The 26,593-nt window shown below is 33.2% G+C and overlaps 2 protein-coding genes across 3 annotated transcripts; one reads left to right on the top strand and one right to left on the bottom strand.

Moving 5' to 3' along the window:
* The first annotated feature begins 970 nt into the window (after positions 1 to 970).
* LOC146921710 (inactive poly [ADP-ribose] polymerase RCD1-like) lies at positions 971 to 3,602 on the top strand. Its single transcript, XM_085710789.1, has 3 exons — positions 971 to 1,038; positions 2,505 to 3,095; positions 3,373 to 3,602. Exons 2-3 carry the CDS (start codon positions 2,526 to 2,528, stop codon positions 3,559 to 3,561), a joined length of 759 nt encoding a protein of 252 aa, XP_085566915.1. The 5' UTR covers positions 971 to 1,038; positions 2,505 to 2,525; the 3' UTR covers positions 3,562 to 3,602.
* A 1,924-nt stretch (positions 3,603 to 5,526) lies between these two features.
* On the bottom strand, positions 5,527 to 8,816 carry LOC146921711 (heparanase-like protein 2). Of its 2 annotated transcripts, XM_085715025.1 has the most exons (9): positions 8,579 to 8,816; positions 8,434 to 8,470; positions 7,916 to 8,099; positions 7,592 to 7,746; positions 7,259 to 7,492; positions 6,655 to 6,844; positions 6,290 to 6,415; positions 6,102 to 6,201; positions 5,527 to 5,983 (listed from the first exon to the last, which is right to left on the bottom strand). In XM_085715025.1, exons 1-9 carry the CDS (start codon positions 8,777 to 8,779, stop codon positions 5,690 to 5,692), a joined length of 1,521 nt encoding a protein of 506 aa, XP_085571151.1. In that variant the 5' UTR covers positions 8,780 to 8,816; the 3' UTR covers positions 5,527 to 5,689. The 2 variants fall into 2 exon arrangements, with proteins under 2 accessions (XP_085571151.1, XP_085571152.1); XM_085715026.1 differs by lacking the exon at positions 8,434 to 8,470 and having other exon boundaries at positions 8,579 to 8,775.
* Between the last annotated feature and the right edge of the window lie 17,777 nt (positions 8,817 to 26,593).

Below are 26,593 nucleotides of genomic sequence, written 5' to 3' on the forward strand. Positions count from 1 at the left end.
CACCTTTCCAAGTAGCAAGCTTCACCTTAATGCAATCAACAATCGGTTTTTTTAAGAATTTAATTTATAATGTTAATGAAAAAATGTTGCACTATCAATAAACCTAAATTAATAATATGTGGGCTTTTAGAAAAAGTTATAATGAAAATAAAATATTTGTAAAATCTGACAATATGATTGTTGGTAATGTATCATTTTTCTTCTTCCACAATTTTCATGTCTCTTTTTTCCTTCTAGAATACTCTTTTTTCTATTTTTAATTTGATTTTTTAAATTTTTCAAAATTCATAAATTATTTTCTTCTAGTGTGAAATCCATGCATGGTTGCTTGTTAAGATATTCAAATTTTATACCTTAAAATAATATCAATTGTCATGGTAGTAAGTTTTAAAAATAATTGATAAAAACAAACTAATTTATAAATAATATTGAAGGTGCCATTATATTCCAATGGATTTTAGTAAAAAATAGTTGATACTATCATGCAAAAAATCGTGCACAAGTAAACACAACAAGTATTATAATAAGATCGTCCATACATTAATTGTTAGTGTCACCTTCAAATTTCAATATTATTTAAAAGTTTACTATCATAACAAATATGACTCCTTTAAAGAAAAAAATCTGAAATTTAACAAACATCCATATATGGATTTCACAATAAAAGTAAATTTTTTATGATTCAATAAACATTTTAAGAATTAAGTTAATAATAGGAGAAAGATGAATTCTATTAGGACAAATTAGATTTGTAAATTTTTGAAGAAGAAAGCAAATACAATGAATGCTTAGCTAATGCTTAGTTGGCAAAACTGGGTTTTCAATAAACACCTATATTGTTAATGTTTACCTTTTCTAGTGGTTGCGTGACATACCCAATTCATTTAATGAGTTAGTTTAGCTTTACATTTTTTTCTTAGAACTTATTATAAATAGGACTCCTTGCTCCCCCAAATAGATGCACAATTTCAAAGTTAGAGCAAACTACTTGTGAATTTTTTGGTGATTCTTTTGTTGTGTCGGTGTTGTTGCACTTAGGTATAATTTCATACCCTTTTCTTTGTTTCTTAGTTTTTTATTTTTATTTATTTATTTTGTTGTTTTATTTTGAATTTGAATTATTGTAATTCTGTTTATTTTTCTTGTTTTTTGTGTTTCATTGAGTTTGTAATTGATGGGTTAGATTAACTGGTCAAATTAGTTTTTATTTTTGGTATTTGTGTAAAATTATTTTTCATCAATTTTTGTTTGGAATTCACTTATTTTAAAAGTTTTAATTTTAGGGAAAATGTTATGGTTTGGTGATGTAATTTATTTAATTGGGATTAGTGAATACTAGACATTGTTGTCCAAGAGGTGTTAGCTCAAAGCTTGACTTTGTAACCACAAAGGATATGGTTCAAATCATCCCACCTGAGAAAGTTGTAAAATAACCATTAGTGTCACCCCTATTTCTTTCCCTGTTTTTTTAAAGGTCCCTCGTTGTTCGTTTTGATTAAGCCAAGTGCTTTGTTATTTTTGAAAAAGTTATCTTCTTTTTACATTGTTAAATTCCTTTACTAGAAGCAGAGTTGTCTCTGGGAAGAGCATGTATAGTTTCTGCAGTGTTAGGGAGGCATAATTATTTTTGTGTCACTATTGTTAATTTAGAGTCATTTTTAATTGTGTTTATCATTATCATTATTATTATTATTATTATTATTATTATTATTATTATTATTATTATTATTATTATTATTATTATTATTATTATTATTATTATTATTATTATTATTTAAATTTAAATTTCTTCATGTTTTAGTTAAGGGTTTTTTGCTTTTATTCTTTACTTTCAACATTTAATAAATGTTAGTTTGGTTGCTATGTTATGCCTAATCATTTCTTGGATGCCGGATGGTGAAATTTTCATTGATGATGGATTTTTTGAGAATCCACACTTAATTTGAAATTTTTCTAATGAGTATATTGAAAACGAGTTAAGCTTTGACAGTTTGTGAAAATCATATCATTCATTAGGTGTTTATTTTAAAGGCTTTATGGGGGATCATATGAAGAGTTGTAGAGATATATTTGTTTTGTTGGAAAGTTGGTGCCATCAAAGGCCACATCAATATCTTTATGATTATGAATTTACTTGGACTTCTTACGTAGAATTGTAGAGCATAAATGTCCACATTCGGAAAATTGGAAAATTTATAGTACATGCAACAATATGATGCTAAAGAAACCTTCAAACTTTGTCTTAATGTTATATTGCATTATGTTTTGTTTGTAGTGTTGCATTATTTACATGTGCAATTGTTTCAAATTACTTTTTTTGCCCTGCAGGGAATGCTCTTATTGGCTAACTTTTTATCTTTATTATTATGTCGACTTTATATTATTATGATAACCATATGATCCTTTATACTAGTTCAATATTCTAAAATGTTTTAAACATATAGAAACTGAGGTTTTATATTTTAAGTCATGAACCTGAGGTTTTATATTTGACACGTGTATAGATAGTCAACTAGTATATAGAAATGGACACAAAATCTGCAAAGACATTGGATGAAGTTGCACTCAATACGAAGCAAAAGTGGGATGCCCATTGCGTTGAACATATGACTGGAGTTTCGGTACCAGCTAGCATGGTTGTCAAACAAATGACATTAGTTGGAGATGAACACAAATCAAATGAATCTGGTCCTGGTATTTCCAGGTCCTTTGCCAGATATTATTTGAACTTTATGAAAAGTGGTATTCCCAAACGTTTGATGTTCTATAGGAACAATGAATGGTATGACTATCCAGAAGATGTTGTTAACTTGGTTAAGAAAGATTTCGAAATCAAGAAGGCAGCTGTGGAGATAAATTTAGATGGACAAGATGTTGTGCTCAATTTTCTGCATATGTATCAGCTGGATATGAATATGGGTTTACAACAACCCATTGCCTGGATTGATGGGGCGGGGAGATGCTTTTTTCCTGAAATTTTTGCTGGTTATGCTGACAAACCCAATAATATAGGAGAGCATGATGGTGGAGAAAGTCCTAATGTTTCTTCAAGTGAGAGGAAGAAAAATGCTTATGGACATTCTGCAATAGACACTGTAAGTTTTTTCATGAGTTTTACATATTATGTTTTCCTAGTTTTCCATGTGAAATGCAATTGTAATACCAATTTTTAACTATTTTTTTAATATAAGAATGCCTTTTCCACATACACATTTCCACCATCATATTTAATTTTTTTCCCTTCTGATTTTAACACACTCACATGCAATATTTTGGGGATTTTATCTTCTGAGATTCTTCTTCTAGGTTTAGTCCTATAACATTTTCTTTATTATGTTTATCCAAACAATTTTGGTTTGTGGGATGCCTCAGGGAAAAGATGCTTGTGTTCCTGCTAATACACAAAGAACATCGAGATCTCGTTGGACATCTTTTCACACGCTTTTAGCTGCCATCAGAAACATGGTTCCTTCCAATAGTATGAATCAAATCAATGGACATTATGCACAGTTGATGGTACGTAATTTAGCTCCAATTGATGCCTATATTTTAAATGATTAACTATATCTAATGTATCAAGGTGTGCTTGTGCAATCCAATAAGATTTCACGTGATGAATTTGTGCGGAAGTTGAGGTTGATTGTTGGAGCCAATATACTGAAATCTGCAATAACAAATATTCATTTTAAGGTATCGAACTTATTTATTCTAAAAATTTATTTTGGCTTTCAACTATGATATTTTTTATTGTATTGTGTTTATACCTCCCATTAAAATCACTTGAAGTTAAAGTTGCAGTTACATGTGTTATTCTTAACATTTGTATTATGGAATCATATAAACTATCTCTTGCAATTTGATTATGCTCCTAATGTTTAACTAGCTTCTTGTAGAGATCATCAAGTGGTGGATCAAACGGTTCAAACATTAAGCAAGAGTAAGGCATTTGATTGAGGAAGAGGAGGAGATCTTTCACTTGGAGCTAACTATTGTCAACATGAAGTTGTGATATTGTTTGCTCCTATGAGAATTACTTTTAATTTCATTTTATCGTCCTAATTTCCAGTGTCGATATGGAATCGTAGCGCATTTTTGCTACTGGAACTTCAACACAATTTATTTTAAAATGTTTGGTGATATGTACTATGAACTTCCATATTTTATGGTATTGTAATAAATTGTGTAATTGGATATTTGTTATATTATTTTGGCTTGCAAATTGTTTGTTGGTGCAAATGATAAAAATTGTTGGATTTTATTGTGTCTTGATGAAACATTTGTGAGTTATATTCTTGCTATTGTGGGGTGGTTTTAGGAATCAATCTTACTTTGTTTTCCCGTAGTTACATAATTCGCCGACATAATTCAAGAATATGGGGTATAATAATCAAGGATTAGAGATTTGGTAGAACAATATTGATTTCATTTATTTGGAAATGGAAATATGATTTATTTTGTAAATAATACATAGAAATATGATAACATGGATATTTAGTGGAGGGTGATGAGTAAAATTGGTTGACAGGTCGACATTCTGTTAACATTGATTAACTATTGAATAACGAAAGTTTAACGTAAGGACCTAACTGAAAAATATAAAATAGTTTCGAGTTTTGATTACACATTTTTTTTTTTAATTTAGGGACTTCAATAATTGATTCATAAGGACATATGTGAATATGTTATTAATATTGTAATCGGAAGTTTTAGCACAACTTGTGTTATGACTCTTTGCTTATTAACAATAACTATCCTAATTTAAAAATGAAAATCGCCTTGAACATTATTTTGATTTTATAGTTTCATCATAAATAATCTAGCACCTGCAGTTCTCTAATATTATCATCTTTTTTTTTCTGGATTGTAAGAGGCCGAAGCCTAGAGAGAAAAAACTACAAATTAATCAAACTCAGATTACCATTTCCACTTTGGTCAACTAATAAATAAGACTCCACTTGAGCAGGACCATGCTCATAATATATCAAATAAAAAGTTCCACCACAGGCTATATTTCCCAAAACATTTGCATAAGAATCCGCTTCTCGAAAAATGTTTGACCCACATTTCCTAATCCATACCAAGAAGCCAAAAAAGATTGTGAGACTAAGTCATCCAAACACAACTCTATACTCATTGATTTTATCACTAATTGTCAATGGAATTTCCCATCCTCAGTGACTGTAGCTTTTCCAAATCTCAGATACCTTCTAGAGCAAGCCATCATCCCAATCTCCAAGCAATCATAGACTGGTATGGATTTCTTCCAGTTCAGGTGATTTATCTCTCAAAGAAGTTTTTATGCACAAAGCTCCCAAATGTAAAAATATTTCTTGGGCGAAAACTATTTGGTCCCCATAGTTTCTCATAATATGTTCCTTGATTCAAATAAGATGGGCGAAAATTTAAGTTTGTTTCTTTAAATTCCTTTGCAATTTACTTGTTGTTTTCAAGCATTTTACATTCCTTTTTTTTGGAAGTAACTTCGACGAATTTAGCTTTGTTTAGGTTCGATGGTTATCTTCATCGTTTTCATAACAACATTAAGAACATTTATCAATTTCTGAAAAATAACAAACACAGTATGTCCCAAAAATTTACTAGTTGATCTTGTATGTAATTAATTTTAAATCAGCGGTTGTTTACCAAAAATCAAGGTAAACACTTGGTTAGTATAGTGGCTGATTAATATTTATGTTTCCACACATGCTGGTGCATTGAAGCCTTTGAGTTGCACAAACACTATGGATTGAGGATCCACTTTGATTGGAGAAGATGAAGGAACCAATACTGGTTTCATCACTGGGATGTCCATTGACTGAGTAAGCTTCAATGGTGTTCCATTCAACAACACCACATCACTTTGAATGTTTCCATCTTTTGGTGTCAAATGATACTCTTCCCTCATTTGTTTATTCATGTCATTCACTATTGAAAGGTTGAAAATGGACTTTGCCATGTTGATGATCAGCACAGTGATACCAGGCTGAATAAAATAATAAATATATATAGTTAGATTCATTGAGATCAAAGGTATTAAAATAATAAAAATAAAAATTATATGCATAATCCTTCAAAAAAAAAAATTATATGCATAAGCTTACCCCATTCTTAGAACAATGTGCATATGTACGCAAATAATGAGATCCTTCATGAGAAATAGAGAGAACTTTGTGTCCCATTAGTCGATGAAACAAAAGAGCACTGTATTCAAAGACATGTTAATTAGAATAAGGAAAAAAACACATTAATTTAATTTAATCACTTTGATATGTGTGTGTAATGGACTCACCCATAATAATCAGGGTTAGGAATAAAAGATGTGGTGTTTAGCAAACCATAGTTCCCTCCAATAAGAGTTTGTCTACAATAAACCTTATGGTTCATGGTTGCTGTCATGCCTAGTTGGTCCAAGTACCTAGTTATTAATTCATAATAAGTATATATTAGCATGTACTCCCTCCGGTCCTAAATATAAGCAAATTACTTTTTAGATTCATTCAATTAATGATGTATGTAGTTCATAATATGAACCACATACATCATTAATTGAATGAACTTAAAAAGTTAAATTTGCTTATATTTAAGACCGGAGGGATAAACGGTAATAGTTTTGAAAAAAAATATGGTAGCATGTTGATGGAATATTAGACTAACCAAAAGCCATTAACAAAAGTGTGTGACACATCTTTTCCACCACTATTATAAGCGCCACCAGCTTCCCCAACCCATGCTCCTGCCCTTGGTGTGTATTGCCTGACTGTTACTGCTACATCTTTGAAAGTTTGACCAATTTGACTTAAAAAATAAGGGTCTTGAACTCTATTGATTAGTTCCTTATCAACACCTACATTATGATAATTTTCTTAGAAGGACTTTTTTTTTTTTTTGAGGAATTTCTTAGAAGGACTTGATGTCGAATATAAACAACAACAAAATGTTTAATGGTAAAAAAATTTAGTAAATGTTAATTAATTCTATATCATATTAATTTTTAATTGACCTTTCAATTTATATAACCTTTATTTCTTAAAAAAAAAACATAATAAGATTAACTCATTATATATCAATACCTACGTTATGATTAACAATTTATATAACCTTTATTTTTAAATGACCTTTCAATTTATATAGCTTTATTTTGATGGAACAAGTTCATATGAAGGATCTAATCAAAATTTCATTTGAGGGACTACCATAATAATATTAACTAGTTTTTAAAGAGTGTAAAGAAACGAACATTATTGAAACCTATACGTACCAGCACCAAGGTTATAAATGTGATGAGTCACTCCATCAACAACACCAGGTCTAACATTATGTAAAAAGGTATCAAACCATTCCCTATCATAGAAACCAGCAGGGCCTAGCACTTTTGGTCTTGTAGTCATATCTGGGTATAATCTATTAACAATAGATCTTAGCTTAGTAATATCTTTAGCATATTGAAGACTGTCTACTCTTGCACCTATCCCTTCACCACATAGCTCATTCCCTAATACACTTTAATTAGATTAAACCACATAAACCATATTGCATGGAAGAAAAAAAAAATTTACGTTTACATTTTTAATATCAAAGGATTGGTAGCTACCTAATTCATATGAATCTATTTTGTATCCTTTTGAAATTGTGTATTTCATGAGACTTATGGCATTGGCTGGTCTCCAATCTCCCAAAAAATTCTTATTGTCCAACTTGGAAATATTCTTTCCAATTAGGGCATTTAGCCCAAAAGTTAATTTCACTCTGAAAAAAAAAAAAAGAAAAGAATGTCACATTCAAACAATATCAAAAGAAAGTGCTTATACCATTAAATAAATTCAAATAAGATAAAATAACAAGACTCTAGTAACATGCATATTTTTTTTTATACAAATTGTTTAACATGCATATATTGAGAATACAAAGGTCATACCCATTTTTGTTAAAAAAGTCGTTTACTTGATCCCATCGATTTTGGGGAAGGCAGCCTTTACTGAATCCAAACAAACCACTATCTATCTTGATCATATTAGGGCAACGCTTTATGTGAGACCCAAATTGGTAAATAATTTGATCTTGCAATGATCCTCCTAGTCTGATTCTCAAGGGATTAAATGCTGGAAAAAAAAAATTGTTAGCAATTAGACAAATAAATTGTTACATATACTAGCCTTGCCTCCACCAATGAGAATGAAAATTATGAAGTTTCAATATGTTTGTAAATTCTATAAACTTGCCAAATTGTAATACTAGTCATGCAACATATTTTAAATAGTTTTTCAAACTCAAAAGTTATAAATTTTACAAGAATCAAATAACATATTTTAATATTTTCTAATATTTTTGTTTTTTACATGATAAATATTTTCTAATCTATCAAAGCAACCCAAGAAAATATAATAATTCTTTTATCTTTTGGACTAGGATTTGGTTGAGAAAATTGAATAATACCCTTGACAGCATTTGATAGAATTCTGTTACCCAAGTCCTGCAAATGTTGAAAATGCATCACATAGGTTAGGTACATAAATAAATTTTGGATTAGAAATACAATGAGATGAAAATAGGCATGAATCATAATTAATGGTAAATGTACCAGATTGAGAATGCCTGCTTTTCCCCAGGGACATTGGTTGTAGTCACATTTATTTTCAGGCCACCAATCTAAAGTTGCACATATGAAATTATCATCTGTGGTAGCAATGTTAGTAACCCCTTTCACATTAAGCTGCACATCTTCTGCTGAAGATATGGTAAACAATAAAAGAAGAATGTAAAAGAGAGCTTTCACATCCATTATGAAAGCTAATTGAAAAAATACCACAGAAAATAATTTACAGAATTTTTGGTTTATGTAACTTATATTTATAGAGTTTGTGCGTAATTAGTAATAATCTAACTTAATCACTACATTTTAGGGACTAGTTTTGACTTTTTGTTTATCTGAAATTCCTTTTAAGGATGATAATCTGTTTTTACAAGGGAGTATTATTATCTAAATTTGAATTATCCATTATTAATACTTCTAAATTTGAACTATTCATTCTTTTTGAGGATGATGATCTGTTTTCACATGGAGTTTATCTAAAAATCTATTATCAATACTTTTTGTTTTGAAAAGTTGTTGACTAATATTCAATTTTTGTATTAAAAAAAAAAGTGTATACCAGAAAAATGTCTCTTGAATGTTGAAAATATTGATAAAATGTCATAATAAATACTATTAGAATTTTTCTAATTATTACCCTATATATTCCTGGCAACACTCCAAATTGACAAAATTATTCTTAAATAACGCCTCTTCCTTCTTTCCTCTTCCAAAACTCAATTTAAGTAGGTCATGCAAACTGAGTTTGTACATACTTAAACTCGGTTTAAGTAGGTCATGTAAACTTAGTTTAAATAGGTCATGTAAACTGAGTTTAAGTGTGCATACTAAAAGTTAAATTTTGCTTTAACCTCTTCAATCTTGTTTAATGATTCTACGTAATTTTATCTTAAGTATGTAAATGTAAACTCAGTTTAAGTAGGTTATGTAAACTAAGTTTACATGAACCTATTTAAACTGAATTTAAGTTAACCTCAACAATGTAAATTAACGCAACCATCAAATAATTATGTCGTTGTATGATGCATAAAATATCAAACATGAACCTTCCATCAAATCACTTACTTATATGCAATCGAGTATGGATGAAAGATGTTTTGATTTACTCTTCAATCTTCTATAAAGATTTTTTTTGAAGACAATCTTCTATAAAGATTGATTGAACATCCATGGTTGTTTGTGGGTGAAAGAGGGTGAAATTTTAGAGTGACAATGAATTTTTCTTTTTTTTGAAAGGAGAGTGACAATGAATGAAAAATTAAGGTTTTAAGAATTTTTTATAAAAGGAAAATTTTGGTATTATTGTAAACTTTTAAATAAATTTGGGTGTAACCATAAATACTTGGGGTGTGAATAGAAAAGCTCATAATATTATTATATAAAATAATTAGTAAATCATTTTTTTAATCACTTTCATACAGATATTCTTTTTATTTCCTCTAAAAAAACGAAAATATTCGAAATGCGTTGATTTTCAAAAAATGAGATAATTTTGACTCATATTATCTTTTTTTTTCCTAGACTTAGGCCTATTTAAATGGATGAATGATAATTCAAACAAACACATAAATTGGGGAAATACTTAGTTGGCACAACCCTAAATCAAAAATATTTGGATGTGCACACTCAAATGAAAAAGTAAAATGTTTTTGCTTGACTTACCCCTATTTAAAATGGATTGAATGATGATCCAAACAAACATACTCACCAATTGGGGAAATAGTTAGTTGGCACAACCCTAAATCAAAAAAAAAAAATTTGGCTTTCGCATCGGTTTCCGACCCACCAAAGGTGAGCGACTAACCCGTCTCGTGCGTAGAGGCATGCCCATTGGCCAAGCGTTGTTTCCCCTGGGAATCGAACCCGGTATTCCCCAGGTACGTCCTTGGAATGAGCTCCTTGCCACTGGAGCCCAAGCAACTTGGTTAAATCAAAAATATTTGAATATGCAAACACAAATGAAAAAATTAAATGCTTTTGCTTGACTACTTACCCCTATTTATAATGGAAAAAATGGATTGAAAGATAATCCAAACAAACTCATCAATTGGGGAAATACTTAGTTGGCAGAACCCAAAATAAAAAATATTTGGACGTGCACACACAAATAAAAAAATTAGAAGAAAATAACTTTTTTTTTTCAAATTGCTTAGTGGCTAAAGTCACACACTTCAACCCGTTAAAAAAAAGAATCACACACTTTAAATGTGGAGAAGTGATAAATTCGAGGTTTCAACTTAAATTTTGCACATAATGTTATTGATAGTTACCAATTGAGATACACTTACGGGAAAGAGAAAAATAATTTATTCACATCATTTAAAATCATTTTTCTTTTAATTTTTTTTCATTTGTGTGTGTATGAAAGAGTTGCTCCATCAATTCATAAGGATCGAAATCATCTTCTTTTTTTCCTACCTTATTAATGAACCAAGATCATGACATCCTCTTAATATTATCAACCACTTCATTTTGATTGTCATTTCGTTTCGATCAAATGCACCACAAATACATAGCCAAATTATATGAAGCACATTCCTATCATTCTTCTCTTTGCATACCTTATCAAAGAGTAAAAAATTATCAACCAATTCGCTTCCCCGTTATGTTGTGATCTAACCCATCCAATTAAAAATGTGCTCTCAAATTATTCTTGACTTTAAAGAGCTTGCAAATAAGTGACAGGAAGTTTTGATTCCTTTAACACACAAGTTCAAAGTGTCCTCAATAAGCTCACAACACAAAAAACGCCGTCCTCGAGAATGAACACTGAAACAAGTACATGACACCTTCGAGGCAGTAATGACTTGGGGGAAACTGTTCCAAACCGGCATAAAATCCAATAAAGCCACACAACACTCCTCACACCTAAAAGCATTGCTAAGTTGCATACTAAGCCATGTGCACGTCATTGCACAAGAGGACGCCATAACTAATTTTGAACGTTCATATCATCTCTAATGGACATCAGGATTCAAACCGCAAAACTCAAAGATCGTTAACGCTCTCCACGGCTATATAAACGTGACCTAGTGTCATGCCCAGATACCCTTTTTCATTCTCACATTTTCGCACACTTTTTCAACCTCTTTCACATACTGACTTGAGCTTTGGAGTGTCAATGTGTTTGCAGACATCATTCTTTTCCAGTGACGAAGATTGTTTCACCTTCACCAAAACACCGTGAGCTACCGCAACAACAACCACGGGTCTCGAGCTTCACCACAACATACCATCTAATCTTATAAAGTGTAATTATATATAAAATGTAATTAGGGATATATTGGTAAGAAATAATTAAAATAGTCGAAAATTTGGAAGAATCTTATAGATAGAGACAAAAAATTTAAAATATCTTATATTTTTTTTTAAAGAATAAAATATCTTATACTTTTTTTTTAACTGAAAAAATATTTTATACTTATGAATGGAAGTAGACGTTAATTACATACAACCAATAACTTTTATATTAAAAAAAAATGTAAGGCTATTATAAATAGGTACAAAAACAACCTACATGGGATGGGATGATTATATATGTCAAACAAAAAACATGTCAGAGAGCTAATTCTGTATTCTCAACATGTGGTATATCCATTATAATTATGCATCTTTCAAGATAAACTCAACATGATTGAGTGAAGAAAAAGCTAAACTTTGTACTAAAAAAAAAAAATCGGTGATATTTGTACTTTTTTGTTTTATTTTTAAATAAAAATATTCCCACCGACTTTGAAAAGAAACACTCTAGCTGTCTTAAATTATAAGTCGTTTTACAATACTAATCAAATATTAATGTTAACTTTTCTTAATATAATATTAACTACTTGTTAGTATCTTCTTTTGATTCTTTAATTTATATTTTTCATATCATTTATTAAGAATAATTTTATAAAACAATTCATAATAATTTTTTTTCATACAAAATGAATTGAATTCCTTACGTGTGAATGACTAAAATAACTTATAATTAATTTGGAACATTGAAATATAAAGTGTAATCAATAGGATGTTATTTAAAGTGTCAATCGACAGACCAAAAACACAAAATATGTTGCTGGTAGTTTAAGAAACGATTAGTCACAAAAAGAAAGAAAAGAGAGAAGACTTGGAAGTGGACCCCTTGAGGGAAACAATTTATAAACAGCACGAAGTTTGAAAGATACAAACTCACACCAACTAATTTTGATTGAAATTTTTTCATGCACATGATTTTTCTTTTATTGTTTAATTATTTCGTAAGTTGCTAAACTACTTGGGAATTTTTAAAAAGATCTCTAACTTAAAAAATTATAATTAGATCCCAAAACTAAAACATTTTTTATAATTAGGAAATTTTATTACATTATTGCTAATCAATCGTTAGTTAAATAACAACGGAATAATTACAAAAAATTGATAAGATGAGAGACTTGATTACAACATTTATAATTTAACCCTTCAAAAAAAAAAACATTTTGTAGTGTAACTATTAGAATAAGAACAAGAATAAAGAAAGTAGAGAAGGAGAGAGAAAAGGAGAGAAGAAAGATGGTTCTATTATTCTCTTGTGGTGTACAATATGTTACATGTGGTCTCTATTTATAGAGAAATAAAATGATATGATTGAGTTAAGTACTTAAGGGATAAGTATAAATAGGTGTGACTTAGAGGATGGTTTGAACTTCGGACTTTGCATATATTATGCATTGTCCATACCAACTGAGTTAAGCTCACGAGTACCCAAAAATGTGAAATATTACATTAAAAATCTACTCCACATACTTACGACTAAATTATCATTCCTACTATTTTTCTTTCAAAAAAAAATCATTTTTTTTACTATTTTAGAACCTATATCAACTAAAGGTTAATTTTAGAAATTTATTTATAAACAAACATTTTACATGTGTTTTTAAAAAATAGAAATTCGAAAAATCGGTCTTTTTCTAGGGAGTTTGGTTGTTCAGTTGAAGCTTGTATTCTTTTTTGCAACAAATGAAGCTTGCCTGATTAAAAAGAAGGGGGAAAAAAAAAAGGGCATGAAGCACTCACATTCATATTAAATTAGATATAACCATTTAAATCAACGTTCAAATTGAAAAAGCCATGAAGCAGACACCTTCAAATTAAATATACATAACCTTTTCAAATTAAAAACAAAAACCTTGCCTCCCCTAAAAAAAACCTTGCCTAACGTGTGAACAGTTTTAAATTTTAATTAATCTTTTCTTTAAAGGATGTTTGAGAGTTTTATATTCTGAAGGGAGGATGTTTCAGAGTTATATATTTTGTAATAATTAGAATCAACTATTGAAAATTTATATTAAAAATGTAAATTTCGTAAATATCCACTCATTTAAGTAGTTGTTTTAAAAAAATAAAAGATTTGGGTTATAGGTTAAAAGTAACTAAAAGTAACATTTCTAACTCACGGGTTCATATGTGTTTTATCTTGGTTTTTCGGGTGTCAAACATTGATTGAGTTTGAACTTTTTTAACCTTTGATATCTCATTTTTTCTTGGGAAGGGAAAAATAAGAAAAACCCTTGAGAATCGAGGTCCGGGAGTTGTTTTCGCTACGGGAAGGTGTTAGGCACCCATAACTACAATAGTATCCTATAGGAACCGTCTTTACTTTCTACGCGCGCGCTTTATTTTTAAATGCCATTTGAAAGTGTTATTTACACCTAAGAGTTTGCTAGGTTAAGAATTGGAGGGAGGAGAATGTGTTTGAATTTTTGTTTTATTGGACTTGGAGAAGTTTTGACTTCTTGCCTACATACCCTTTTAAGGGATCAACCTTCATGTAGTTCTCTTCCAAAAAAATGTTTTTGTTTTTGTTGGTTGATTTTAATTTTGAAAATGGAATTTTGAAGAATAAGAGAGAGAGGCCTCAAGGGCATAAGGTTTGAAAAATGTGAGGTGGGCTTAGTTATTTTGCAAAATGAAGTCTAAGTATGATTAAAAAATTCATTAAGGTTTTTATTTAAGAAAACAAAGGGAAAATTCAATGGGATTTTGATCCCAAGGTTTCTTTGGAAAATTATTTGAGTGAAGTTGTTCATATTTTTTGGAAAAGAGATTTTTCTAAGTATCGTGATTCCTAAGCATACATCTAAAGCATACATTCCCTAGGCATACATCTAAAGTATCAATGTGATGTGTGTGCATGTGTCGGTGCTTGTGTCGGTGTACATCATTAGAGTCCATTGTCCTTTACATATGCCCTAGTTTACATGCTATGGTCTTGCAAGAATTTAAATTGCATAAAAGAAATTACAAAATCCCTAAGTTTTACATGCTAAGCCTTGGCAAAACTTAAAGTGCAAGGAACAAAAACTAAAAATATAAGATGGAGGATGAGATGCTCATGGATGAATGAAACATGAAATGAAAGGGTTAGTAGCATAAGACATAATAGGAATTGAAATAGAAGCAAGTAACATAGCATAGTAAAGCAATGGAAAGCAACAAGTTCTTAGCACACAAAAGTGGTAAAATGTGCCTAAACTTTGTCATAAAATTCACATGAACATAAGGCCTATAATTTTCATGCCATGACAATTTTCAAAATGTTTTATTTCAACTATGACATGAAAGTTATAAGACAATATTAAACCAAGAATTATGACACATTTCAAGCACATTTCACACTTTGTTTTCACATAGAAATATTCACATGACTTGTAAAACAAGAAACTAACAAATCAATCCTCAAAACAGTAAAGAATAGCACCAAATCAGAGGCATACACTTTGTAAATTCACATATCAAGGATCAATAGATCATAAAAAAATCACAAAAAAATTAACAAAAAGTAACACAAAAATCACAAGAAAGCTACACATATATTTTTATCAATTTTAACATGCCAAAATATAAGAAACAAGTTTTAAGTGTCAAAACTAAATGCAAGGAAGTTCACAAAATTTTAGAAGTTTTTAACAAGATTTTTATCAAAAAATGAAAAAGAATTGAATCAACAAGGAACAAATTATTTTCATGTATTTTTTATCAAGATTGACATGTAAAACACATCAAAAATTATTGAAAATAACAAGAAAACATTGAACAAATTTTTTTAGGAATTTTATAGTACAAAAACAAGCATGCAGGGGTGCGAACAGCAAGAGAACAGGTGTACATAGCAAAAAAAACAAAGGAAAATGAAGAAAGAAGCCCCCCCAAAGGGAAATGGATCTGGATTATCCAGAAAGGCTCAGGATCATTGGATTGATCCAGATGGATCAAACCTAGATCCAATGGCCAAGATGCAAGGGGATTGGACCGGTGTTAGACCGGTCCGGTTTAACTACCTATAAATACCTAGGAGGACCGGTCCAAATCATTCTCTTCTTCTCTTTCTCTCTCTAACTCTTCTCCTAGTGAGAGAAGCTCTGCAATCTCTCTTCTTCTCCGATCACCTTCACCGTCGGTTTTTGGAAAGAAACGGCTGGAGAAGATGAAGATTCATCGGAATCTTCATCGTCACCGCCGTGAATTCCAGATTCCGGCGAGACCTTGACAACTCCGATCTACATGGATCTAAACCCTAACTTGCTCTATTTTTCATGCTGACTACGAATCTGACCTTAGTTTTACAAAATGAATGGTGAATCTTCGTAGATCTACATTTCAGGGTTCGGTTTTCAAATCTTTTTCAATCTTTGAAAGAACAAGTCTCAGAACTTGTTAATCTGCTTCGATTCACCGTTTATTTGTGTTAATAGACCTTCGTTGAGCTTTTGCAATGAAAACGAAGAAGTTTTTGTGAAGTTACCTGAGTTAATCGGAGATTCGAACAAAGATTTCGCTAGAGAACTTCGTAACTGCTTCTGATTCTTCTGGTAAGTTTGAACCGAAAATAAATCGGTGTTCTTCTCTTCTTCTTCTTCACTGGTTCAAAACTTGCTTCGATTCTTTCTTCTTCTCACTTCTCTCACTGTGATCGTGCTAATTCGTTGGATTTGTGCTTGAATTGCAGTTATTCCGGTTCAATGATGAAGATTCACCTTCGAATCTCTGAGAACTGCAATGAATTTGCTTCAATTCGATTCAATTTTTGGTTCTGGAAATCTTGGGTTTGATGAATGTTCTTGGTGATTTTCTGAAACGGTTAGGGTTTTGATCTAACTGAATGGAGATAGAAAGCTTCTTTCTGTTTCTGTGATTTGATGAGTTGGCGTGTAATGAATGGTGTTGTTGGCACTGTGCATTGATGATGTGTCGTATTTATAGCTGACATGTGTGATATCTGAACCAATAGCTTGCTGACACCTGTACTGGACTTGTTTGGCTCGGCCTTGGACAAATTTTGGACTTGGGACCTTTTTGCAATTTTTGAAAGTTAAGGGACCAATCTGCAATTAATAAAAAATGGACTGGACTGCAATTTTTAAGACGAAAGGACTAAAATGTAAATTGAAAAAGACTTTAAAAGGAAAATAAAATGGAAGAAAGGACTAAAGTGCAATTTTTAAAATCTTGAAGGACTGAAATGCAATTAATAATAAAATTGGAATAAAATTGGTAAATTGGAAAAAACGTAAAGTGAAACCAATAAAAAACACAAAAAGGACTAAAATGAACCAACTACATAAATGAGGTACTTCAAAGTAACCTCTCTCTGTCAAAATTTTGTGTGAAATGACCAAAATGCCCCTAGGGACTAAAACGACTCAAAATGACTCAAATGCAATTTTTAAAATGGTTCTTAACAAGGAATTAAAACAAGAGTTTATACAAGCAAATTAAAAAGATTCAGCGGCAATTTTTTAGGGATTAAAAGGAGTTTTAACACAGGAAATGACTAAAATGCCCTCAGGGACTAAATTGGCCCAAAATGACTCAGATGCAATCTTTGAAATGGATTTTAACATGGAATAGAAACAAGGACTTATACAAATTAATTGAAAAAACTCAGAGACAAATTTCAAGGACTAGAATAAGTTTGAATGCAGGAAATGACTAAAATACCCTTTTTATGAATTTTGCAAATAACATTGAAATAAAATGCAGAGAAAGATGCAATTGATCAGAGACAATTTCAAATAACTTGGAATGCAAGAAAGACCCTTTGGATGGTTCAAAATGCAAGAAAACATAGACAAAGTTACAATTGAAATTTTTTCAAAACAAAGGCAATAAAACATGCAGCTAAAACATAGTAAAATATCAGGGTAAACAATACCAAATTGGCAATCTCTCAAGAGTAATAGACACATATCAGAGATGAAAAAATATTTTGAGCAAGTATTTTTAGGTCCAAAATTAGGGTATAGCAATATGTGGAAGAATTATCATATATACGATCATGTAAAGAATCCTAAAAGTCGTGTCTTCTAATTATTAGAGATTTTTGAAATTTTAATTCAGGTAAGAGAAATGAGAAACCCAATTGAGGTTGGCTTAATGGTTGACTTAGGATCGTAGAGTGTACTCCTCTTAAGGTAAGTTCGATTTCCTCTTGGTACCATTTTCAGTGGACAAGTCCATACAAAACTTTGTTCTAACTTTAAAATGGATGATCCATTTTTTCAAAAAAAAAAAAAAGAGGTAAGAGAAATGATAGAAACACTTTATTTCTAACACTCATTTTCTATCGAGTGAAGTTCATGTAGATCTTACCACTTGATATGTGATCCATTTTTAAAGTGTGTGACTCACATCGTTTCAGCCAATAAGAAAATTTGTCTTAGAAAGTTTGGTTGGATATCTATGAAGTTTGGTTGGTGATCTATCCGGGGACAAAATTAGGATGACGTGATCTCGATGCTCGTGCTGGTGACGATCTGGTACAATGAATATGGAAGAGCTTTGGTAAGCCGGAGGTTATTCGCCAACAATGGGGAAGGAACCTGCAAAACAAGTAACTACAGATCATTCTGGGGAACCACCTGCTTGACCATTGACCACAAATCATTCTGGGGAACCACCTGCTTGTAACATGTATTGAAATAGACATTGACACTCATTTATTCATGCATGTTTCACTGGAATGCACCCTATTGCTCATGTTTGCTTTCAAAATAGACGGAAAATGGTTTTTTCAATTTTCAAAAATGTTTGTTTCAGCCATTGACATTATCAAATAGACAAAAAAATATTTTGTATATAACATTGAAAATAAGAAGAAAATAGAGTTTCAAACAAAAGCACAGGCTCAAATTGATGTAGAAGAGTGAAAGTCAGCCAAAGGCATAACCCCACAGATTTACAAAGCTTGGAAAATGGTAACTTTATTGGTTGGTGGTACATTGAACACGATGACCGCTACATTTCATAGAAATTTTGAATTCACAAGTACGAAAGCTTCTGATGAAGACAATCATTGACAGCTGCAGATGCCCCAAGGGGTGATGGTGATTTGCCAGATATAGTTATCTGTCTTTCATTATCAATCTCATTTTTGCATGAACCGCCCTTTCGGGTTTTCGGCTCATCGAGACGCCCATTTTTGCCTGAGTTGCATACAATCTCAACGAGCTTTTTCATATTCATTTTTTTGTCCCTAATTTTGCCTGGACCGCCCTTTCGGGTTTTCGATCCACCGGGAAGCGCATTTTTGCCTAGGCCGCCCTTTCGGGTTTTCGACCTACCACGCTGTTCTTTTCATATTTTTAGACAAAGTATTTCTTTACTATATCGGCATTTACAGGATTCGGAAGTTCAACACCATCCATGTGTGTAAGGATCAAAGCACCACCAGAGAAAGCATTCTTGACAACATAAGGACCTTCATAGTAGGTGTCCACTTGCCCCTTGGGTCGGGTTACTGGCTTATCCTTCTTTTCAATACAAGTTCGCCTTCCTTGAATTCTCGAGGTCGGACTTTCTTGTCAAAGGCATTCTTTATTCGCACTTGATACAACTGTCCATGAGCCATGGCATCCATACGTTTCTCTTCTATCAAATTCAACTGATCATACCGACTTTGACACCATTCAGCCTCAGTTAATTTTGCCTCCATGATCACTCGAAGAGATGGAATCTCCACTTCCAGGGGGAGAACTTCTTCCATGCCAAAAACCAGAGAGAAAGGAGTTGCCCCGGTTGAACTACGCGCCGTAGTACGGTAACCTTGCAAGGAAAACGGTAGCATTTCATGCGAGTCTTTGTAAGTAGTGACCATCTTTTGAACGATCTTTTTGATATTCTTGTTAGCGGCCTCGACTGCACCATTCATCTGAGGTCTATAAGGAGAAGAGTTGTGATGTTCGATCTTGAATTCTTCACATAAAGCTTGCATCATGCTATTGTTCAGATTGGAACCATTGTCAGTAATGATTTTGTTAGGAACACCATATCGACAGATGATGTTATTCTTGATAAACTTCACTACCACTTGTTTGGTCACATTTGCATAGGAAGCAGCTTCAACCCACTTGGTGAAATAGTCAATCGCCACTAGAATGAAACGATGTCCATTGGAAGCTTTTGGCTCAATTCTTCCGATCATGTCAATGCCCCACATAGAGAAAGGCCATGGGGAAGATATAACATTGAGGGCATGTGGAGGTACATGAATCTTGTCAACATAGATTTGACATTTATGGCATCTCTTGGCATGTCTGTAGCAGTCACGCTCCATAGTCATCCAGAAATTGCGGCTCTTAACAGTTTTCTTGACATAGTGTGACCTATATCATGGGTCCCAAAGGTGCCGTCATGTACATCGTGCATCAATTTCTCAGCTTCTTGTTCATCAACACATCTCAATAAAACCATATCATAGTTCCTCTTGTATAGGATTTCTCCGTCCAGAAGGAATCTACTAGCCCATCTCCTCAGGGTCTTTTTATCCCTGTTGGAAGCACCAGGTGGATATTCATGATTCTGCAAGAACTATTTGATATTATAATGCCAAGGTTTTCCATCATTCACATCTTCATCAACCTGATCTGGCATATTTTCAATAGTAAACACATGAGCGGGTCTATCAAGACGCTGCACTTTGATTATGGGCACATCATTCCAGTGGTTCACACGAAACATGGAAGACAAAGTAGCAAGAGCATCAGCCATCTGATTTTCATCCCGAGGGATATGGTGCAGCTCAACCTTTGTAAAGTATGTCAACAGACGTCTTGCATAGTCACGGTAAGGGATCAGCTTCTCATGATGAGTCTCCCATTCACCTTTTATCTGATTAATAACAAGCGCAGAATCTCCAAAGATGTTAAGATGCTTAATTCTCATATCAATGGCTTCTTCAATGAACAAGATGCATGCTTCATATTCAGCCACGTTATTCGTGCATTCAAAAGTTATTCGTGCAGTGAAAGGAATGTGGTGCCCTTGTGGAGTTACAATAATGGCCCCAATCCCTTTACCATAGGCATTGACAGCGCCATCAAACATCAACCCCCATTTGCTATTGGGATCTGGCCCTTCATTGATCAGTGGTTCTTCACAGTCTTTTGCTCTTAGATACATAATCTCTTCGTCAGAGAAATCAAACTTGATCGGCTGGTAATCATCAAGAGGTTGACAAGCAAGATGCTCAGCAAGGATACTTCCTTTGATTGCTTTCTGAGCTTTGTACACAATATCATATTCAGACAACAACATTTGCCAACGTGCAATCTTTCCAGTAACAGCAGGCTTCTCAAAGATGTACTTGATTGGATCCATTCGAGATATCAACCAAGTTGTATGATTCACCATATAATGACGCAGGCGTTTGGCAGCCCAAGCTAAAGCACAACAAGTCTTTTCAAGCATTGTATACCGAGTCTCACAGTCGGTGAATTTCTTGATTAGATAATAGATAGGATGTTCTTTCTTTCCAGTCTCGTCTTGTTGACTGATAGGGCCAAACCGCAAGTGCACGGCCTATCGAAGTAATAGTAGTAAGAAGAGTATCGTTCCGCTAGGGAGTTGTGAATTCGATTAACTTTTAGAGAATGATTAGAAGAGAGAAAAGTTTATAAAAAGGGGGTTTAATTGCTGAAAGTAAATAACAATAATATAAAAGAGCCTTGGGATTATCGGTTCATCATAATAACAAATCTTTCACTAGACAAGACTTTAACTTCTAATTCCATGGTTTACACCTTAATTTCTAAAGACCGGTTTCCCTTTATCCCCTCACCTTTCCGATGAAAGTCCGGTGAGAGTTTTCCTCTAGTAACCAAGCCTATTTCGCTGACTTGATTACTTAGAAGATGCTTATAAGGATTGAAACTACCTGTGTCTCAATAATTGCAAGGACTATTTCACTGTCTTGCAATTTTTGTCTAGATTCACTTGTTCCAACATCAAAGCTCCGCTCTCGCTTTATGAATTGATGTTTGGGGTAATGGATTAACAATTATCAAACCCTCCGCTTTCGCTTCCACAGTTTGATAATTGTTAATTCATGTTAAAACGGTGAATCTAAATTAGAAATTACGGCTACATAGAATTAGGGTTAAAGCTTGGTTCGTTAGGATTATGTCATTAGACTTCCCAACAATCCCAAGACAAAGAAGTCTACTCACTAACGTTCATTGTAGACATGGGGGAAGAAGAGAGAAAGCAATAAAGTTAAAGAACAATAATATAAAAGTGAACTTTTATTCCAAGAACAAAAGATGAATGTTTATGATGGAGTGCTACTCTATTTATAGCTTTACAATTGACTTAAAATCTAAGCAACTACAAGGGCAAAGCTGTAAAACTACAACAGAGTAACTTGGGCTCGAAGAAAAGCAGCAAAAGAGGCTTCTGGGAGGTGGCACGGCCGTGCCACATGTTGGCACGGGCCGTGCCAAGCTTCTGACTATGTGGGAATATATTTTTGTCCCGTATCTTCGTATTTTCGCATTGTATTTGCTCCAGTCCTCTTTCTTTTGCTCCAAGACACCTTCCACCATATATTCGTTCCTAAAATATAATAAAAAGCAATTTAAAGTAAAATATTCAAAAAGGAAATAAAATGCAATAAAATAAAATCAAATCTTAAATAAAACTAAACTAAATAATGCAATAAAATAGACTAATTAATGACTCATCAAACTCCCCCACACTTGAATCTTTGCTTGTCCTCAAGCAAAAGGCAACAGACATAGCAGCAACAAAAGATTATTCATGGCAATATTAAGAACACATGTCTCAAAAGAAAGGTTTTGCTTCAAGTACACTAATTACAATTTCAAATACTTCTCATGAACCTATTCTACCCAACATCCAAGTCTCAAGTGAGTGTGTGTGTGTGTGCAGTCCAACCCTTTTCTTGCTCCTGTATAAGACATATATTATGAGGAACAGGTTCTATCCTTAATGCTAAAGTAACCGAGAAAAGTCCTTTCTTCATTTCATATAAGAGTGATGGGAATTTAAGTTAAAATTAGATTAGATTAACAATTAAGTACAAGGGGCTGCAGATGCTTAGGGGCTATCTATCCTCGTAGGAAGTCTTCTCGGATGTAATTGTCCTTTCCCCCTAGATTCAAAATCACCCTAAGCAGTGCTGCAAAATTTTATTTATTTCATCTCCGCGTAGGAAGTCTTTTTGGATGTAATTGTCCTTTCCCCCTAGCATTGATGAATTTGTTTCACTTTAAGTTCAAATTAGGGAGTCACCACCACAATTAGGAAGTTAGGGATTGTCCTTTCCCCCACATGTTGGTACCATTCTCCCGCCCCATTATAACTTTAACAATTAAGCATATAACAATTAAGAACATTGATTATTTTCCCACACAAACTTATACTGCTTTTACTCTGAAGACTTTAAAGGGTCTAAGTTAACACTAAAGATAGAACGTGCTCCTTAAAATACCTATTCATATATTTACTCAAAGATTGCAACTGGGTGCTTTTCTCATTGGAGATTTTTCACAATAAAACAAGATGTGGGTATAGCAAGAACACAAGAAACACAAGAAACCACTTTCATGTACAAGAAACAACCTTTAAAGAAGAGACAAAACAAAAAATTTATGCCATATTTTACATTAAAAACAAGCTACTAGTCATGTCTTTCGCTATAAAAACAAAACAAAAGAATAAAGTTCAAGGGAGTTTGTTAACACTACGACTCTAGACACTTTAGTAGGCCCCCCCACACTTAGGTGAAGCATTGTCCTCAATGATTCAAAAGAAAAAGAAATTAAAAGAGAAGAAGAAGAAGAAGAAGTAGAAGAAGAAGTAGAAGAAGAAGAATAGGAGAAGAAGATGAAGAAGAAGAGATAAGGGAAGAGAGGAAGAGGAAAGCTCACAATTGTTCATTGAGGTCCATAGGGAGGACCTTGGAGATGAAGGTGTTGCATCATTCGGCGGAGCATTTCATTATTTTCTTGTGTTAAGCGGTTGCCCCTTTGAACATCATTTCGAAGCCCAAAGATCTCAACACCTTGCCTTTGTTGCTCGGTGCTCATCCTCTCAATCTCATTGCGGATCCATGTCCATCTTTGATCTTCATTTAGATTATCGGTGTTATGGCCATGGTGCTCCTCCTCTTGGTGCTAGTTAGCATTGTCTCCTTCATCAAGATTGTTCTCTTCATGTACCTGATTATCATCAACATACAACAAATTTGCTTCCACCTCGATGCTAGTCCGAGATGGGTTAGAAAGTAGTAACAAAATAGACACATTAAGCTTGAGTGAATATTGCATGGGCGGATGATGTTTTATGAAGTTCAATGCAATGAGGGTTTCTATGTTTAGCCTATTGTTTCCCTCAATTGGATTTACCCCCACATTTTCACCCACTCAAAATTGCCTAGTTATGTATGTGATGATGCCACCCACTACTATCTCCCCCTTTCCGGCAGGTCTGTTACCTACATCGGCAAGATAATCAAGCAAGTAGAAACAAGTGTTCACAGCCTAAGTGGAAACAAACTCTATGGTTAGGATTATCAAAATTCAACCTATCTTTAGAAAAAACAATTGAACTTAGAAACTCATAGGTGAAATTCTCACACCCTCTCATAGGTTTCAATATCTCAATCCATCCTAAGTTTCCTAGCAACCTATACACATTATCTCTAATGCCTAGCACATTCAAACTATGAGAATCAGGATATCGACAAGGATGTAAAGGTTTAGAAGTTAGAACTTGATACCTATCCCTTTGTGTGTTGTCTTTGAATTGGATTCCATGATTCTTTGCCGGTGCTTTCTTCTTTGCTTGAGGTCCTCCGGAAGAGCTTGCTACTTCTTTACCACGTCTTCTTGAAGCCATTAACCTTAGGTTGACTTTGTGTGGTTTGGGTAAAGGTTAGGGTTTGGGAAGAATTTTGGTAGGAAAGGTTGGTTTAGGTTTGGGTTTGATGTTCAAGTAAGGGTTATGAGTTTAGATGTGGAGATTGGTTAAGAATATGTGGTTTTTGGGTTAGGTTTTAGGGAAATAAGGCTTTGGTGAATTATGGGTTTGGGTGGATGAAAGTTGTTTTTGATGGAAGGGTTTTGTGTAGAATGTAGTTAAGATTTGATTGGGCTAAAGAGTTGATTGGTTTGGTGAAGTTTTGAGGCAGATTTGAAGGTTTGAAGGTGGATGGTTATGGAGGTTTAGAGAGAAGTTTGAAAGATGAAAGAGGTTTGTGTGTGAGAATGAGGAAGAAGAAGAGAAAAATTGTGGTTATAGAGGCATAGGGGTCGGGCACGGCCGTGCCAACCTTGGCACGGGCCGTGCCAACATTCTGGAAGTTGGCTTTGTTTTTGGCTTTGGAAATCTGGCACGGCCGTGCCAACCTTAGCACGGGTCGTGCCAACCTTCTGGACATGGGACTTCAAAATTTTTCAGTTTTTCTTGAATCACAATCGGACAATTACCTACAAAACACTTAAAACAAAGGAAAACAAACAAAATAAAGCAAATAAATGCGTGGGTTGCCTCCCACGAAGCGCTTGTTTAGAGTCACTAGCTTGACGGTTGGAAGGTGGTTTTAACTATCCTATACCCAATCTCTCACTAAGGGATAATGGCAACAAACTAACATTCTCTCCCAAATCACACATTGCTTTCTCAAATGTTTTATATCCTATGACACAAGGTATGGAAAATCTCTCTGGATCCTTAAGTTTATGTGGCAATTTCTTTGGAAATATTTCAATAAAATTTCTAAACTGCTCATCTAACTTGGATTTAGCAAACTCTTGTGTTAAAGGAATTTTAGGCTCATGAGATGGTGAAACAAATGGCTTGTCATTCTCTCCTATAGCTTTCTCATTTTGAGGCTCATCACTTCCTAGCTCTCCTTCATTGTTCTTAATTTTCACAACGGGGTCCTCTAATTGGTTACCATCCCTAAAAATAATAGCACTTATATGGTCTTTGGGGTTGGTTTCGGTTTGGCCTAGAAGGACTTCGGAGGTTTGAGAGGGAGTAGCCACCTGTTGGGGTACTTGAGAAGTCTGAGTCTCTATCAACTTACTGTGAGTAACTATGGAGTCTACGTTCGATGTATGTTTGGCAAGAGAGTCCTTCAAAAATTCAGTTTGGTTTTTAAGTTCTTGGAGCTGCTCAGATTGATTTATAAGAAAATTTTCTAAAAAAAGTTCCAAGCTGGATTTTTGAGGGACTATTTGGTTGTTTGCATAACTGAGTGGTGTTGTTTCTTGTCCAAAAAGATTTTGAGGGGTTTGAATAAAAAATTCGCTGTTTCTAAACCCTTGATTATAATGAGCATAGTTTACTTGCTCGGGACTTCTAACAACACTACCTAGTTGGCAATCAATGCCAATATGGCCAAATACACCACAAATTTCACAAGAAGGAGATGCAGAAGAAGAAGAAGAGATGACACCAACATTTAATTTTTCAAATTTTTGGGTTAATGCATCAATCTTAACGGCAAGGTGATCATAGTTAGAGACTTCATACATACCTGCCTCCTTTTTGGATGGTGAAGAATTAGTGATGGCTCTCTCGTCGGTCCACTTGTAATGATTTTGAGCCATGTCTTCAATCAAGGCGTATGCTTCTGTGTAATCCTTGTTCATTAAAGCTCCACCTGCAGCTGCATCAACATAAATTTTTGTGGTATACAAAAGACCGTTATAAAAAATGTGAATAATAAGCCAATTCTTT

The sequence above is a fragment of the Medicago sativa genome, chromosome 5, assembly GCF_051527215.1.
Source record: "Medicago sativa cultivar Bolivia chromosome 5, Bolivia_mono, whole genome shotgun sequence".
NCBI classification, from domain to species: Eukaryota; Viridiplantae; Streptophyta; class Magnoliopsida; order Fabales; family Fabaceae; genus Medicago; species Medicago sativa.

Bases quoted from the DNA above. Each gene is read 5' to 3' on its own strand.
- LOC146921710 (XM_085710789.1), top strand. From the start codon at position 2,526: ATGGACACAAAATCTGCAAAGACATTGGATGAAGTTGCACTCAATACG. The intron at 3,096-3,372 runs GTAAGTTTTTTC...GGGATGCCTCAG, and splicing joins GACATTCTGCAATAGACACT to GGAAAAGATGCTTGTGTTCC.
- LOC146921711 (XM_085715025.1), bottom strand. From the start codon at position 8,779: ATGGATGTGAAAGCTCTCTTTTACATTCTTCTTTTATTGTTTACCATA. The intron at 8,100-8,433 runs GTATTATTCAAT...TTTTTTTTCCAG, and splicing joins TCTATCAAATGCTGTCAAGG to CATTTAATCCCTTGAGAATC. The intron at 6,202-6,289 runs GTGAGTCCATTA...CTTTGAATACAG, and splicing joins CCTAACCCTGATTATTATGG to TGCTCTTTTGTTTCATCGAC.